Source organism: Cuculus canorus, chromosome 3, assembly GCF_017976375.1.
Source record: "Cuculus canorus isolate bCucCan1 chromosome 3, bCucCan1.pri, whole genome shotgun sequence".
NCBI classification, from domain to species: domain Eukaryota; kingdom Metazoa; phylum Chordata; class Aves; order Cuculiformes; family Cuculidae; genus Cuculus; species Cuculus canorus.
In genome coordinates, this window is record NC_071403.1 from 57565883 (window position 1) to 57583786 (window position 17904).

The following is a 17904-nucleotide window of genomic DNA, read 5'->3' on the forward strand; positions in this document are numbered from 1 at the left end:
GAGAGCAAAAAATAAGACCAGGAACAATTAAAGCTGTCTTTGATTTTTCCGCTCACAATTTACATATAGATAGATACAGCTAGATACAGACAATTTAAATCTGGATCTACCCTTCTGATGTGCATGACTTCCTGCAGTAGTGTTTGGCTCTGCCTTGGATTAGTGGTGGCTTTCTGGTTGTACATGGAATATATGCATGTAAGCACTTGGCAGAGAGAAAGCTGAACCTGTGGTTTTGTTTCTCTGTGAACAAGTGCTTGCTATGTCACCTGGAGATGAAAAATGAAGCCTTGGCTGCCTGAACCCTGAGCAGTGTGGAGCCCCAGCTTGAATCCGGCTCCCGTCCCTTCCTTCCAGCTGGCTGCTGCCTGGGCTGCACCACCTGGCTGGCACTCATAGCTGCTTCACTCCTGAATGAAGCAAAGGACTTTGTTTGCTTCCCTACTATGTTCTTGAGCAGAAGATTAGCATAGTCACCCCAAATTTACTTTTCCTTGTTGCTTTGCTCAATAGAAATTCTTAATGCTCTGCACTATCATGAAATATCACGACACAGTCATTACCTTGCCATAAAAACAGGCAACTCAGAAGGCCTATGTTGTTCAGTATTTCTGTGCTGATGAATTTTGGCCAACAAGGCAGTAGGATCAAAAAAAAAATAATGGTCTGCTTTTCTATAAAGTTCAAATTCCTTTTCTGAACACAAGTCCAAATAGCTGGTACAAAGTATCATTTTGCCTTTAGCTGACTAACATAGCACATTTGGAGCTAATTTCTGGTTCCAGGATGAGGGCATTATGGATTTGCAAGCCCCAGTTCATTTCTGTATTCCTAAGATATGGTATGGTCTTCTTACAATTTTTATTGATTCATGATCTCACTGGTATCCACATCTAAATTTGAAGTTAGCTGCTTAGTCATGTTGTCTTCCTGAAAAATGCATGAATTCAGGCAACTTGCTGAATTGATGCAATCAGTGGTATAGCTTTAATGTACATAAAGCAGTGTCTATACCCTGCAGTATTGTAGCTCTGTAAGGTGTAAATCCTTATTATGTAAAAGTAATAGTTCTGTGATTGCTCAGGTCCCACTTTAGGGCTCTTGTGTCCCATATCCCTCCTCACCTTTGCATTCTTCACCTTTGGACATAGGATATTTGAATGAGTATTGCTGAAAGGTGTGAAAGCCAGGGGTTACAAAGAATGCTAAATCAAACTGATTAAAAGATATCTTACAGAGACCCACTGAGAGCATGGCAGGAAACAGAAAACATAGAGCTGCTTCAGGGAGTTGCCCATTCTACATGATAAGACCCCACCTCAATCCTGCAAACATCCCCACCTCATCCTGGTGCAAACATAGCACATCAAACAAAACAGCAGCTTCTGAAGCCCACTGAAAGGAAGGGAGCTTACAGTGGGGACAAATGCCCATCATATATTTTGGAAAGATCCTGTACTCCTGAAAATGCAGTTATAAACCTCCTCTAACAAGCCTGTATTGCTGACAGTGACAAGTAGCAGTGACTCAAAAACAAGGAGCAAGGAAGAAAAAGCTGGAAAATGCATCCCTTTTTTTGGTGCCTCAGCTGAAGCAACGCATCTCTTCTAATTTGTCTGATACTTCCTGCATATCACCCAGTGTCACAGGCCCATCCAGCAGCATGCACACTTGGTGGCTTCATACAGCTTCATGGTAATTGTTTCTGCTCTGACTCAAACCTTCCCAGATTCAGTCATCGCTTCTGTAGTGACAGAAAGTGATCTCACTCATAGGTCTGTGATGTAGGGAGCTGAGGCATACAAAAGCCAACTACAGAAATAAGCTGTTTCACAGAGTGCTTGGCAGGCACCTAGCGGCTAGGTGTGTTTGTGATTCACAACACTGTGAGCTACTACAAAGCTTTGGAGGGAAAGATGATAGCTGTTCTTGTCTCATCGTGGCTAATGCAACACATGTAAGGAAGGAACAGACAGCCTTGTGAGCTCGTCTCTCTTTGTGGCACCAAACGCTCAGATCGGGTATTACAGAGGCTTGGTTATCTGATACACTATCTTGCCAAATCTTTCGACCTTTGAACCCATTCATTCCTGTTCCTAACAATAATCTGGCTGAGAATTTAACTATAATTGTATAGTATAAGATACACCAAGTATTAGAGAGTTTAGTTGCTGGCTTTGTGCTTTGCTTCCAGGTGACCTATATGATCAAGTGCACACAAAAAACCCCTTGTAACTGTTGCTTCACATGGCCTCCCCATGAACAAACACAGTCATTGTCTTAGGATTTTAAGTGATCCCTGGGGCAAGGAGACATAGTGTATCTGAAAGTGTAAGAGAGGACTGTTTTGACGCAATTTCCTTATTCCCTTGGCACTGCTACAAGTTAAAATCTGGAGGTCTTTCTGTGATAAGCCATGATGATGAGCGAAAGCAGACAAGGGGGGGTTGGGAGTGTTCGTTAGAGCGTGGCGTTGTTCGCCTTGAAGACCTTGGAAGTTGATAACAAAGGAGCCAGCTAGCAGAAGTTTACTGATAAGTGGGCATTGGAATGCAGAAAGCTGGCTGCATTTGGTACAGGAGTTCAAAAACAGCCAGAGGAGACTGAGTCTGCGCGAAGTTCAAAAAGAAAACTATTCATCCCGAGGAAGACTTCCTACTTCATCCCTAAGGCCCCGGCCCACGACCACCAGGAGGCACTACACAGGTGCAAGACTGGAGCGAGCTCTCCAGAACTAATTATAATACGAAGCAGGGAAAGGGCATGAATGTAGGTGCTTATACCTATGCATGTCTTTACACTATAAGTAGCTGCTTGTTAAGCTATACAGTGTGCAAGCTAGGAGGAGAACCCCCTTGCACCCCAGCGCTGGAAATAAACATACTTGCTTTATAACTCATTTTGGGTTATAGAGTTTGATTCCGCAAAACAATGATCTTAGATACATGCAGACTGCAGAGTGACAGATTAGAGGAGATTAATATCTTGTCCTGCCAAGACAGCTTTAAGGTTTCACAACACCACATGCCCTCTTCAAAGAATGAGAAGCTACTAGTATGATTTGGATCACTCAATACCGCTCTGAAAAGGCATCCCTTCAGTTAATACATACCCTAGGAAAACAAGCATATTGTATGACTATTTCAACTAACCTATAAATAAATACTAATTAAACAAAGCATGGTTCTCCTCTGGGTAAGTTAGTTAAAAGCTTTCAAAATTATTATATACTTACAAAATTCTAAGTAGCTTGCTTTGTACCTTTACACTTCTCCACACTATGGACCAAATACAGCCATCTCATGAGTACTTGCAAGTGCTCTGTAATTGGTGCTGTTTTCTCTTGTACCAAGGGCTGAGTTTGGGCCAGTTATCCACGTAGAGTAGTTTCACTGAATGAAAAAGGCATGACCCAGATTTCAGACAAAAGGAATAAGCTTAAAATTCTCAGTCTTGTTGCCATAGTTACTTGAAACCTACTACTGTTAAAAGAGATGGGAGAAAGAGAAAAGGAGAAAAATTAGGAAAAGAAGATAGCAATATCATGGTCAGGGTTAGGCCATGTGATAGAGGTGATGATCTTGAAAGAGCAGGACCTCAGCAATGGCACTCAGAACAGGTTATCCAGGAAGCCAGTACTTCTGCCTTCTGGTTGTTCTTGGGCTGATTCTACAGACATTGGTTATATGTAAGTAGTTACCACAGTGACTAAATGCAATGCACTGACAGTTATTAGATCAGCAAAAGCAGGAAGGGATCAGGTAGGGAGAGACTGACTTCTCCACAATTTATTTAATAAAGAAATTCCCTTAGTTTAGAACACCAGACTGCTTGCTTTTCTACTTCACAAAGATAATGAAACTTACAGCAACATCTTATTCAATCAGAATACACTTTTTAGTCTCTGTATAAGATGACAACAGATATACTTCAGCTCTATGGAAGCAGAACTGCAGACATACTACATTATGCAGTTAGCGCTGTTCTTCTCTAATTGCAGTCAGGATCAAAGTATCTTGTGAGACACAGGCTGAAAACCTAAGAGAGCTGGTAATGGCACTTGTAAATCTTTCATTTATTACTATTTTATACTGTCATTAGTCTGTCACATTAGCATGAAGAAACAGGGCTTATTCATATAGGGCTCTGTGCTAAGCCCATCAATGAATATACCATACCAGTATTTTTTTAAATTATTATTCCCTATCTCATCATCTTATTCCTGCTTTTTTTTTCACTTCCTTCTGTTTCTTCTAAGTAGCATGTAAAGCAGTAACATATGTCTGCTTCTGTGCCAGTATAATACAGGTTCCTTTATACTGGAAACATAGCAGTTGAAGTAAACACATGTAAATGCTTTACATACTATTTGGACCATAACGTGGTTTGTATTTGCATACAACTATTCTTGGTCCAAAGGAGCTAACTCTCTTCTTGCCTTCTCTCAGTCTGTAACTCGAGACTTTTGTCCCTTTCCCCCATCCCCCCTGAGTCCTCTACACTGCTATCCTTGCTCAGATGGCACCATTGTGCTTTGTATGGAGAAGAAAAAATAACTTAAAATGCTATGGAGAACTATGTTTTACCAGCTGTATTTGCCGTAACCTGGCAAAAGGCAGTTTTCTGCTGATTTTAGAGTAGGGAGAACTTACTTCTCACACAGAATTCATAGAAGCACAATGAGAAACACCAAGAATATACTATACAATGCAGCACTGGCTGAAATAATTATGTAGACAGTTGTGGGAGGCTAGACAAAATTCACTCTAGGTAGCTGTTATTACCCTCATTAAAGAAGCTTTGCAAATAATTACTTTTGTTTTGACCCCACCATTATGGTTATTGCTTTTTTTGCCATTTATTACTGTTACCAAATAACCTCCACATTTAAATCTTAAATCAGCAAGCTTCCAGATCAAGGAGACTTGATCTCTCAACAACAAGAGAAATTGTAAGCTATTTTAATGCCACAGTACGCTATAGTCCAAGTCTCCCCTTGAAGAACTGAGTCAAGGGATCTCAACTCAAACTGGGGTAAGATGGGGAATGACAGAAGAACTGAAAGCTGGTACTCTCTCTCACTTGAATTCCCAAGGGTGTCACATTCCTTACCAGCAATCTAGCAGCACTTGCTCAGAAAGGTGAGAAATTCTTTCCTGTCTGAAAACATGAAAGAAGGCAGCAGCTGACTCTGCAGCAGCAGCCACTGCAGCAAGACAAGAAAGGCTCTCCTGTTTTCAGTCTTACTGTGGTGGAACAAGAGCAGTACACACAGGACAGCAGTTTCCAGTGGCAAGACATATCCTACAGTTGAAAAGTTATTAGGATTAAAGCAAGCTGTGAAATTAAAACCAAACAGCTGCATGTAGGGACAAGTCCTGTAATCTTATAAATCGAACACAATAAGATGCCAAGATAATCAGTTGTGCTTATCTCCTTGTATCTCATTATGCATTTATGCAACAGTCTAATGCTGCTTCTGCTCCAGGAGATGGGGAGGGACATGACTACTTTTGTGATAAGACAGCAGTACTGAACAGGCAGCTTTATGCACTAACTTTTCAAAAACAACAAGTTGCAGTCAGCAGAAGTTTTACCCATCCAGCTGGGCATGCCCTATAAGCCTCTTTCTTGTATACCTGTTACAAAGAATTTATACATGGTGCAATTAAGAACACAGTATCAAGCTAGAATTAAAGCAAACCTTTTGATTAACCACCTTCTAGTTGCTAGAAGACAATATGTAATTTTTACTCAGCTGTACAGAGCCTTGAATTCAACTCTGCCTATCATGGCAGGAATACTCAGTCAAGCACCCACCCCACCTTTTTCTTGCGGGGGTGGGGTGTAGGTATTAGGATCCAAAGGACACTTGCCTATACTCAGCACATACAAAGAATAATACCATTTACTTTTCCAGCCCATTTTTGCTTCATACTTTAAGTAATAAAAGTGACACTGCATATTAAAATTTCACTTCAGTATCTGGTATCACAATATGATAAACAAAAAAAACTTTTCAAAATGTTGAAGGGATTTATTGCCATTTGGAACATGTTTATTGTTCAAAAACACTGCACTGAAATAAAATCCATCACATACATTCTTTGTCATCTATATCTTTACAGCAATGTAACTTTCAGGCAGGTCATGCAGGAAAACCACTCTCCCAATGAAGCCAAAAACCACTGAAAGGCACCCTGTGTCCTTCAGATCTTAGACTCCGAACAAGTCAAGCTTTTGCCTGTGTAATGATTACATACAGCTAGAACAACTCAAAACAGTAGGAAAAAAAATAATATCCATTTAAAACTTCTTAAAGAACAGCAGACTTCATTACTTTTCCTTCATTCAGTGCTATGCTTTTACCTCTCTGAGTATTCTTTAAATAATGTGCGACTTAAAAATGTATGTTAAAGTCTCTTTATTGAGACAAGGCATGCAGCAAGGGAAGAGGGAAAGATGGTCACTTCCAGGCTGCCTATCTACACATTTGTTCTTGCAGATTAGCAAGCCCCTGCTCAAGTTAAAAAAAAGAGATAGAATAGGAATGAATGCACCCAAGTTAAATGGCTTTTAAGAATATGTTAATACCTAGAACAACAATACCACCTACAGTTCTGTTTACTGACCTCTGTTCATTCTGATTTGAAAACAAGTTTTGTCGAACCATCATGGGCCACTTTTGTAGACTGTTAGATAACAAAGTTGTTTTTCAAACATTGCTTGTTATTTAGATGACTAACTCTTTATTAAAAGGGTAGTTAATTAAGGACCTGTAAGGCAAAAAGACTTTAAATGCAATGCTTTACATTGCTACATAGTACTTTTTAAAAGGCAAAAATTAGTAGACAGATTCTTGTCTTGGTGGGATCATATTCAAAATAGGTGTTTCTATTTTGTCTCCATTGTAACTGTCACAGCAACGGTAGATGGCAAGTCTTCCTTGGCTGTAATTTGGGATGAACACATTCCCTGGCTTATTTCAAGTTAGATATTTAGTTCTTTTTCTCCATCCTGCCAAGAGAAGAACAGCTTTTGTAAGAGTGAATATAGAGCTACAATTGCTATACAAAATTTATACTGAGAGTAAAAATTTAGGAATGAAGGACACCTGGCAGTTATTCATGCAAAAGCAGGTCTACTTGCAGTTTTACTCAGTCTAATTTTTTAATTTATAATTCAGGAGACTCTCATTGCTCCACATGGATTTCTTGGAGGAGGGAAAGGAGAAAACCCCATAATCCTTACTCATCAGGATTGCTTGCACTACTTGCTACATAATGAAAGTAAGGAGACTGCTTGTGGTTTCTTCCCCAGTCACACTCAGTTGGATCTACACCATATATAGAACAGTCAATTTAGAGAGGTTTTGCTTGGATTTCTCTTTCAGAAATAAGCCCTTTACAGATGAACACATGTGGGCTAAACAACATAATACACGAGACAAACCCCGAAATAGCCAGCAGCTGCCAAAAGCCCTGTCTACTTCCATGACCGTAAAGGTTTTCAGCCTCTTCTGTGTGCACTCTTCAGAGGCTTCAAAAAAGGTGAAAGGCAACAGGCCCATTGTTCAGCCTACTGACAACAAGCTTGTTAATAGGGTTACAAAAGGTAATGAAGTTAAACAAGTTCATAAACTCTGCAAGGTTTGCAACACAGCTAAAAGCCACTAACAGAGTATTCCAAGAATCATGAGTTTATAACTTCCCCTTCTAAAGCGTGACTTGCCTGTATTTGATCAGTCGTCCTCCTTGAATAAGTTGTGCAACTTCATTAGTGAAGTGGCATGCAAAAAGAAGCCAGTTCCTTGGCTGCACTTTGTAGGCAAATCTCATGAAAGTTAAGGAGTAACAACACAGTGCTGCAAAACATGACAGATATTGTTAGCAAATTATTTTTAATACCTGCATTTTGCTGAGGTTTGATTTTCATACTAGTGGAATGTAATGACAAGTAAAATTCTTTTCACTGCTTTTGAGCTTTCCAGTAATCCTACAAATTGGACTACTTTGTGGATCTAATGCAGGAAAACATTGAACAGAGTTAATTTTTGCTACACAAGAAAATCCATAGAGCTGTGGCTTTCCATCAAAAAAAAAAAAAAATTGAAGCCTTTCTAGTTTATTCCCTCATCTCTCTCAGAGAACGAGAGTCAAGCCCAATGAGACATGGCCCATACAGTGCAATTATTCTGACAATTTCTAGGACAGAGTATTTTTAAAAGTACTAATTACTTAAATATAGTCCTTACTGCAAACATTCTGAAAAGGACTTTAAGAGAAGGATGTTTCCAACACCAGGAAATGATGATCATTCAGAAGCATGAAGCTTTTGTTACCTGCTTTCCAAGAAGACAAGAAACAATTTTAACTAGTTTTGCAAAGTTCATTTTTAGCTCTCTGACAGGCTTAAAGAAAAAAAAATATAAGGAAATGAATTGTTCAAGAGAACAGCCTTTTTTTTTTTTTTTTTATACATACAGAACCTAGAAGATGGGCGAAAAGTATTTGTTCATACCCAATCATATATATACTTAAAAAATTAAAAAGGTGTCTTAACTTTGCTGAGTTGCGTAGCTATTACCAAAGTACTACTTGCAAAACAATTTCACAGTACTAAAGATTATTCAAGCTCGTCTTCCAGTTCTGGGAAGCCAATTAAGAGACTGAATTACTCTAAGCAGAACCTGGTAAGCATAAGGCTATAACGCTTCCTTAACCCAAAAGTATTTTGCTTCAGGGAGAATTATTCAGAATTAAGTTATTAGCTGAATTAAAGAAGAGCCACAATTCCAAAATTAAGCTAATAAATCAAAGCTGTCAGATTTATGATCCTAGAGAAGTATTTAAACAATAAAATACAGAGACAGACATCTAGGCAAAAGCTATATATGTTCCAAAAATGGGTGGAAAAATATTGGTTATGCATTTGAAAAGAAATTCTCACACTATTCCATTAAGGGTCTCACAGGCAACTGCTTTGCAAGGAGTTAACCTTCTTCAGATACTTTTTGCACCATGCAGACCTAGCATTATAATTTCTTTATTTTGTCAGGGCTGATATTTAAGTCTCACACTAACCACAAGGCATCGTTGTTCTTGATACAGAGAACAAAGTTGCATCAAGTGATGCATTCTGAACCAGTGCATGCAGTAGTATAAGATACGCAAACAATTATACTTAAGGAATTATTCTGGTGATCAAAAGTGCTAATACTAAAGACCCACCTCCCACCTCCAAAATTACTGGAAAGCCTTGTGAAGAGCTCTGCAACTTTTCAGTACCACAATTTTTAAGTGGCCTCTGCAGTCATATAACAAGACATTCGATATCTGTATCTGCTTTCATCACAAGTTTACAAGCACCTATCAATGCTTTAAGGACACAAACTGAGTTCTGTACTCAGTTCACTGAAAAGAAGTTTGTTTCAGGTCTTACCAAATGTCATTCGGCCACTAATGATTTCTGGAGATTTCTTCATGTCATTAATAGCAGCAATAGGAAGTCCCCAGTTTGCAACTGGCCCCCAAAAGTGCTGTAAGGGGGAACAGGAAAATAAAATTACACAGAAACACAGACCTCCTGCAGTATTCTTACAGTTTTCCTCGGCCACACAAAGCTTCAGAGGATAGGGTTAAGGTAAAATTCCAATTTAAGATAGGGACTATTTTTGATGTAAGGGATTAAAAATAAACACTTCATCAGAACATAAACAAGTAATGCCCTATAGACTATGGACCAATTGAAGCTCAGGCTGCACAAGCTGAAAAATCATCAGTTCACACTCCAGCAGTGCTGCTGCAGTAACTTTCCTCTGCTGACCAGGGAGGTAGCTTTGGAACGTTGCCACTTGAGATGATTATCCAGTTCCAAGTGCCTCCAGGCAGGCAGCCCTCCGAAGTTTCCACACACAAGAATTAAACTACACCTACACAGATTGTCTTTGGTCTATATAGAAGAGCAAGCCTTCCATAATGTTATGATTCACAGTTTAACTGGCATAAAATACCCACTCCCAGTTTCAGGAGTAAATAAAGGCTAAAGGAAAAAAAAGTCTGTAGTGAGAGTTATATGGTACTATTTATTGTCTTAAGTTAAGCTAGTTAAACATAAACCAAGTAGTCCAGTTATGTACCAGTATTGTTGCTATGCAGAAGAATGGCTCCAGATTGATCCGATCTCCTCAGCAAAGAGTACTGGGGTAGGGGGTGGGTGGGAATGAAGCCCCTTTAATTTTATAGTGATTACTTTAGGAGACATTCTGAAGGAGCTAAAGTTCTGTCACCTTAGCCTCAGACTTGCAAATAAATATTATCTGTGGAGGTTCACAGTGTGCTTTTCAAATGCAGGCAAGGTCATAACAGTGCTGAGGCAAAAAGACTGCAAGTTACTTAAGTTGAACACAAAGTAAAACCAGAAGTCCCCTCCCTTTTCTTACCGTGCTGTTTGAGCAGCCATCATTGTTTTCCATTCAAAAAGCACATGGAAGGAAAAGAAAAAAGACAAAAGTTAGTTTTTTTCATAATTGACAAAGAAGTGTACCACAAACAGAAGATAGGTAGAAGTCACGTGATTGCTGTGGCATTAACCTTGATTAATGTAATTATTAAAAATCCCATTTTCCTCAAGAGCTGTCATTGTGACAAGCATTTGTAACTCAAACACATTTTTTCCTAGCAAGATAAAATCCTATTATGGTCTGTGGAAGACATTCATCCCCAGTAGACTTCAAAGCGTTCAAGATCCCACTCCAACTAGTTTAAAAGGATGCCAAAAGAAGTCAAGGTTTGCTCACAGAATCACTAGGTTGGAAAAGACGTCCAGGATCATTGAGTCCAACCACTCCTATCAACCACTAAACCATGACAAAGCTGAACAGCTACAGTTCCTCTGTGGAGGCTTTGAAGAAGTCACTCGGAATTCTTTGTATACCCACATAAGTAGGTCATACCAAAACACTGCCAGAGATTTATGCCAACTGTGCCTGGACCAAACATGAGCTATAACACATTTTCAGAACTCTGACATGCAACTACACTCCAGTCATGTATGGGGTTCATTTAAGTGATCACATAGGTACCAGTTTATTCGTATAATGACTTGGTGATCTATGCCTGAAAGCTAGACTACAACGTATATTTAAGATAGCTTGCTACTGTACCTTTTAAAATGCTTCAGAACTTCTAAACATTCTAACAAGGATACTTATAGGACTCAGTACTAACTAATTCTGACTTAGTAGTCTATTGCTGACTTATTAGAAAGCCTACTGCTGACTGATTGCTGCTCACCTACCACTGCCTCAAGATGCAAAATACAGTCACTTCCCTCACACCAATTTCCATCTTATTAGAGCACTGTTTTACAAATAGCTATGGCAAGGGAACAGTCAGGTCTGCTTAGGAAGCATTTCAGTGAGTCTTTCTGACAAGCTGCGGGACAGTTCAAGATGCATTTTAGGGTGTCATTGACTACTCTAACTGCTTGGTTTTTATTTTCTTATTAACTGAACTACAGCAATAATTAATTGAAGTTCACAAGACAAATATACACTTCATTTTTTTTTTAATAAAACCTTGACTAAAGTTCAAATGTATCTCTTGCCACAATGTTTTTGTGCCAACAGAAGTCAGACTTCATTTTTAAAGTGGAAGTTGTTTTCAGGCAAGTGAAACCCTAAAATAGAATCAACTGCTGCTGTTCTAACAGAGTACGCAGCTCTGGCTAAAGTCTTGCAAGATTGTCCTATATCCATGTGAGACTGGAACAGTGTTATAGTCTAGAAGAGGGCACACCAAGGTCAAAGACTCTTCTAGAAGGAGGTGTGAAGCCCCAAAGCTCTGTGGCCAATACAGCTGCAACAAATGCACCGCATCTAATAGCAAGGATATCGCAGCAAGTGCATATGTCTATTCCTGAAGTCATATTGTTCCAAATTAGTAGTTTCCAAGAGCTACATGCAATGCCTTGAAAAAGGGAACAGTTTGTATTAAAGTTTCCAGAAATGTAGACAACAGCTGTTTAATTTACTCATTAATTTCTGTGTAAGTATCTAGATATCACAAGAGGAACCACCAGTTGATCAGTACCTTACCTTTCCACTACAACACACTCCAAAAAGTCTATATTGGGGAAGATCTATTTTTTCAAAATTTTTGCATTTGTTTTCCTCATGCTGGCAATCAGGGTATTAATAGGCCAGAGACTATTCTGAAAAACAGATGAACTGTTACTTCTTGTTTTTCCCTACACTGCCATCCCCTAAGGCGAAAGTGTATTACTGTTCTGCAAGAGGTAGACTGGTTAGTTCTCAGAGTATGCAAAACAATGACAGGCGCCTTCAATTTTTGAGCACAGACTGTTAAAGGACATTTTGTTAAGTTCTTATGTCCTTGTGTTTAAAGATTTACTAACGAGGAGAACTGAAGATCAACTAATTTTAGTTACACTACTGATGATACGTCTTTTAAGGCTTTACGAGGAATGCACTATCTATTTCAAAGCCATCTACATTAACAGAACTAGTACATCTGCATTATTGCAAAGTTGTCAGGAAGAGACATTTCAGAAGTGCCCCAAAAGATGGCAGTCTCCCTGCTTATTTTTCTATTACCAGAAGATTTTAGGACTCCTTGGAATTCATTATGTGACTGAAGTAATTTAGGCTTCTACCACAACAAGATACCAGACTTTGTCTAGAGTGGCCTATAGGTTTTGTCTCTCAAGAGAGGAGGAAAGCTGTTCTATTGCATGTTTTTCAGAAGACACCGTTTTAAATCTTTAGGACTGGAGGGAAAAAGACTCAGTTGCCTACTGTTAGTGGCTTAGATACTACAGCACTAGTGATAGCTGACATTTTTAGGATCTATGGAGAAAAATGCAACTTCAAATTCATAATGTACAGAGCTACCAAGCTCTCATATGCTGATCAGCTAGTTTTAAGTTAGCCTTACTGCTGCACTTTCCTGAAGCAGGAAAAATCTACCTACAGCTTACATTCTTACTATGCCATCTTTAAAATATTAAGACATGGTTAGGGCAAATCTACACTAACATATTTACAGTTACTCAGATCCCTATTAATCACCACTTGAGAGAAGCCAGATGTGAAACTGGCAGAACATTTAATTATTAATGATAGTTTTAAAATTATCTTATATTTTTTCTTTGTGAAAGATCCAAAAGCTAACCCATGATGTAATGCAATTCTAATGCCAGATATATCCACCTGAATAAAGCAGCATGCTCTCATTATGCTTGCTTTTGTGTTTTCAAGTAATGAAATTGGAATTGAAGCTACTTATTCCAACAGATGTCTGCAAGTTTTGATTGCCCCAAGCCATAATAATGGAACATTCAATTCCACCACTTCGGGTAACTTCAGTTATTCTATTCAGGGGTAAGTATTTTAAAATACAACACTGATATCACAAACAATATCTCAATTCATCATTTCCTCAAAAACAAGTTTCACGTTTATAAAACCTTGCTTCATTTCAGTGATTAGATGCAGCTTTCCAGAACAGATAACAGTGTAAGAGCTCCGAGGAAACTCTTGCTCTGTGAGCAAGGTAAGAGGAGAATATTCTTCAGGTTAGAGTTCTGCTACATGGGGAAACAAGAGACTTCAAGAAGGAATGTAAAGAGATACACGTCTAAAGTACACATACTCCGTTTCTCTTGTGGAGAAGACAGCCTACGGTCTTTTGTTGACTGTTAATCTAAATTTTAAACTCAACATAAAGCAAACAACTCAGACTCTAGTCTCCTAGTAAGCAAGAAATAACGCTGAAAGGCCACGCTAGAGAAAGCAACTGACTTCAGCCCTTCAGGACACACCTACTAACACATATTATAGAATCATAGAATCAATAGGTTAGAAAAGACCACTGGATCATCGAGTTCAACCATTCCTTAAATCCCTAAAACCTTGCCGCTCAGCACCTCATCCACCCTCCCTTAAACACCTCCAAGGAAGGTGACTCAACCACCTCCCTGGGCAGCCTGTTCCAGTGCCCAATAACCCTTGCCGTGAAAAATTTTTTCCTAATGTCCAGCCTGAACCTCCCCTGGAGGTCATCATTGCACATAACAAGGCAAAACCCATCCTACAAAGGCAGGATCCTGTGGCATGCTCTTTTTAAATAGTTTATTTTTCAAGACCAGATTTAGGATAAAATACAGCTGAAAAGGCTTATTTCAACTACCATTTCAGTCTTTGGTAAGGAAAGAAATACCTCCAGCAAGTAACTGTGGTGGTGTTAGAAAGCAACTGTTATCACTTCCAGATTTCTGGTTTTTTTTCCTTGTCTAATTAAGAAGCAGATTGCTGTTTTACTGGTTATTTACATGCTTCACATGAATTCTAGTACCATTAAGTGAATGTTAACATTTAAATGAATATATCAGGTATATTACACGATATCTTCAAGACTTTCAAAAGGAATCCACATAGAGCCTGCTCTGACCTTTCTTCATTTTGCTTCAAGGATGTTTTCTTCCTTGTTGTATTTTACTCACTTTTTGCCCTACAGTTTCTGTGAAACTTGATTTTGCAAACAAACCCTTCTGCTTGCTAAGCCTTTATTTTACAGTCCCTCTTCTGTGCAAGCTTACACCATCTCCTGCTACTTTAACCAAGACTAAGTTTCCCAGATATGTCCTCCTACGTGCTTGCTCAACATCAAATGTCAGATGCAATACATGTAGGTAAAACAACAAGCAACAGCTATAGCAAAAAGTTGCTCAACCACCTTTATTAGAAGAGCCCATTTTTATTTGTGTAGCTCTGTCAAAGTGCTTGTCAGCCAAGAAACTTCACCCTGCCTACTTGAGACAGTTCCCATGCAGTTCAACTAGATGCAAGCAAGCGTGCCGCAACTGTGTCGTTAAAGCATTTTTGTTTGAGGTGCTGTAGTCAGTGCACGCCAAATGAGGCTTGGCAAGAGTACTGAGCTGCCTGGGAGATAACTTAAGCCACACTCCCATGAAAGCAGTGCTCTAACAAGCTTCTGACAAAAGCACCTATTTACACAAAATCAGAGATAGACGTAAGTGGCAGTAGGATTACACCTGTCACCAAGCCCGCCTTCACCCACGACGGAGCAAAGCCTCTTCCGCCCTGGCTGCCGGCAGCGGTCACTGTCCTTGTCCCCGGCTCCTGTGCCCACTGCCAACCCTGCCAGGTCGGGAGAGGAGGTACAGCGCTCCCGTGGCAGCCGCCGCCGGGAGAAGCTCCGCCAGGGGAAAGCGCCGCCACCGCGCCTCCCTACACCCTGCACACCCCTCCCGCACGCCTCCACACCCTGCACGCACCCACATCTCGCACATCCCTCCCGCCCAACTCCCCACCCCCTCACTCCGCACAGCCCCCCACCCTGCGCACTCCCACCCCCCTTCCGCACAGCCCCACTCCCTGAACATCTCTCCCGCACACACCTCCGCTCCGCACACCAAGCCCCTCCCGCTCCCCCCGCACATCCCTCCCGCATACCTCACAATTCCCCACATTACACACCTCCATCCTCCTCCCGCACAGCCCCACACCTCGCGCACCCCTCCAAGCCGCACATCCCTCCTGCACATCCCCAAATCCCTCCCGCACCCCCCGACCCTGCACATCTCCACACCCCTTCCGCACTCCCTCAAGCCCCTCCCGCACCCCCTCATCCCGCACAGCCCCACACTCCTTCCGCACCCCCAACCCCGCACACCTCCCACTCCTCCACCCGCCACCGCGGTTTCAAGGTCAGCCCCGGTGTCCGCGGGGGGGACGGGGGACAGAGCAGCAGCCCCACCAGCCGAGGTGGTGACAGGGGCACCGCAGCGGGCACGGCGCCCTCGCCGCCTCCAGCGACCCTGGCAGAGGTCAAACGCAGCCGCCCGGCCGCCGCCGCGCCGAGACTGAGGGGGGCGGCCGGTCGGGGCAGGGATGCCGGTCCCCGCCGGTCCCCGCTCACCTCATGAGGTAGTCCCTGAAGTCCTTGCTGCGCACATAGTCCAGGGCCTTGCGGCCCAGCGCCCCCGCCATGGCGGCCGCGAGCGCCCAGCCCGCACGCCACCCGCACCGGTGACAGCCCCCCCTCTCCCGCGCGCCGCCGCCCGCTTTACGGCAGCCACCGCCCCCGCCCTACCCGCGGCGCTCTCGGCGCCCATTGGCCGCAGCGGCCCCGCCCCCCTCCGTCCTCGAGCCGAGTACGGGAAGGGGGGCGCGGGCACGGGGGGCGTGTCGTAAAGCAAGGCGGTGGGGAGGAGGAGGAGGGGGTTGTCGCAAAACTCAAGGAGGAGGGTCGCCCTGGGCCGAGCCGCCGGCATTCCTCTGCAGCCCTCGGCGGGGAGACGCGCGGCGCCGCCATTGGCTGCGGGGCGGTGGCTGGTGGCTGCCCATTGGCCGCCGAGGAGCACGTCCCACCGCCTGAGGGCAGCGGCACCGCCCCCTTGTGCGGCGGCGGGGGAGAGGGACGGAGTGCGGGAGGGGTGTGCGGGAGGGGTGTGAGGGACGTGTTTGGGATATCCAGGACTGGATAAGGAAATTAAAGCAGAATTTGGGAGAGATAAAGGAGCAGGAACATGGGCAAGTCCCAACCTGGACAACCAGCCCTGCAGGATCAGCCTCCAAAGATCCTCTCCATGCCCCCCTTCCCCCGTTTAATCTTCGTTCCCAGTCTTGGGGGGACCCAGGCATCCTGGCTCTCTGCCCACCCCCAGAGTGGGGCAGTAGGGACTTCCTGCCCCGATTCGGAGCTTCTGCTCCACGTCTGTGGTCCCTGCTTGGCTCCTCTCCTCCTAATCCAAGGGGAACCCTCCCCTGGAGATGGGGGACCTTTACCCAGAGATGGGGCAACCTCACTTGGAGATGAGAGGCCCTCACCTGGAGATAGGGGGGGGCCCTACTGGAGATGGAGGACCCTCGCCCAGAGATAGTGGACCCGTATGTGGAGAAGGGACACCCTCACCTGGAGATGGGGGACCCTTATTTGGAGGTGGGGGATCCTCACTCAGAGATGGGGCAGGGTGTGCAGGATGTGGGGTGTGGGTGTGCGGGAGGGGTTTGGGGTGTGCTGCACCGGTGCGGGCAAGGCGAGAGCTGGGGAAGCGGCTGCGGTGCTGTTTGCCTTTACCGGGAGCCTTCGGGAGGGAGTGGGCGAGGTTCTGCTCCCTCCCGACAAGCGGCCCCGTCACCGCGGTGGCTGAGGGCGCATAAAGCAAGGCAGAGCTAAGGGAGCCCGTAATTGCTGCAGTGAGTTTTTAAAAAAGATAATCCCGAGGGGGTTTTAATATCCCAGTCTATGGGATTTGAATTTCTGGAGCTGGGAGTACAGGGTTATGACACAGCACCGAACGGTTCAGCCTCTCTCTCTCTGCCTGAAATGGTCGAAGATGCCTTGTCTTATCAGCACTTTCTGTTTCATACCTGAGCAGAGGTTACTTACTTAGAAGGGAAGATAAACTCTAACCCTGCTAATACCGTGTCTGTAAAATTTGGGCCACAGAAATACCTATATGTGAGTTACTACTTTTATCTTTGCTCAGTGCACTAGAGATAGTGAAAATGGATGTTTATCTCCCCTGCTTTCCAAAGACTTGCAGCCTCAGTTTTTACAGCCAAGAACTAGGCTGAGAGTGCAACCTGGGGCATAGTTATGCTCTCCAAGAAGTCCCAGAGGCCATGGCTGCTTTGTTTCCTTCTGATTCCCTCCTCATCCTCACAGGGTCTCAAGGGAGAAAAAAAAAAAAAGACTAAGAGCTTTGCACACTTCTCCCCCTAATTTCTTGCTCAGAGAGCAGCAGGGTTGAGGAAAAGCATCACGTAGACACATCCCCTCCTCCTTTTTCTGTATCCATGGCACGTGATATGACACCCCACAACAACCTCTGGCTTTGCTGTGTGGGAGAAAGTTT

At 42.9% G+C, this 17904-nt stretch overlaps 1 protein-coding gene across 1 annotated transcript; it reads right to left on the bottom strand.

Annotated features, from left to right (window-relative positions):
- Positions 1–6017: 6017 nt before the first annotated feature.
- MPC1 (mitochondrial pyruvate carrier 1) lies at positions 6018–16048 on the bottom strand. The gene is made up of 5 exons (XM_054061317.1): positions 15963–16048; positions 10442–10445; positions 9442–9538; positions 7732–7864; positions 6018–7017 (listed from the first exon to the last, which is right to left on the bottom strand). Exons 1-5 carry the CDS (start codon positions 16031–16033, stop codon positions 6999–7001), a joined length of 324 nt encoding a protein of 107 aa, XP_053917292.1. The 5' UTR covers positions 16034–16048; the 3' UTR covers positions 6018–6998.
- Between the last annotated feature and the right edge of the window lie 1856 nt (positions 16049–17904).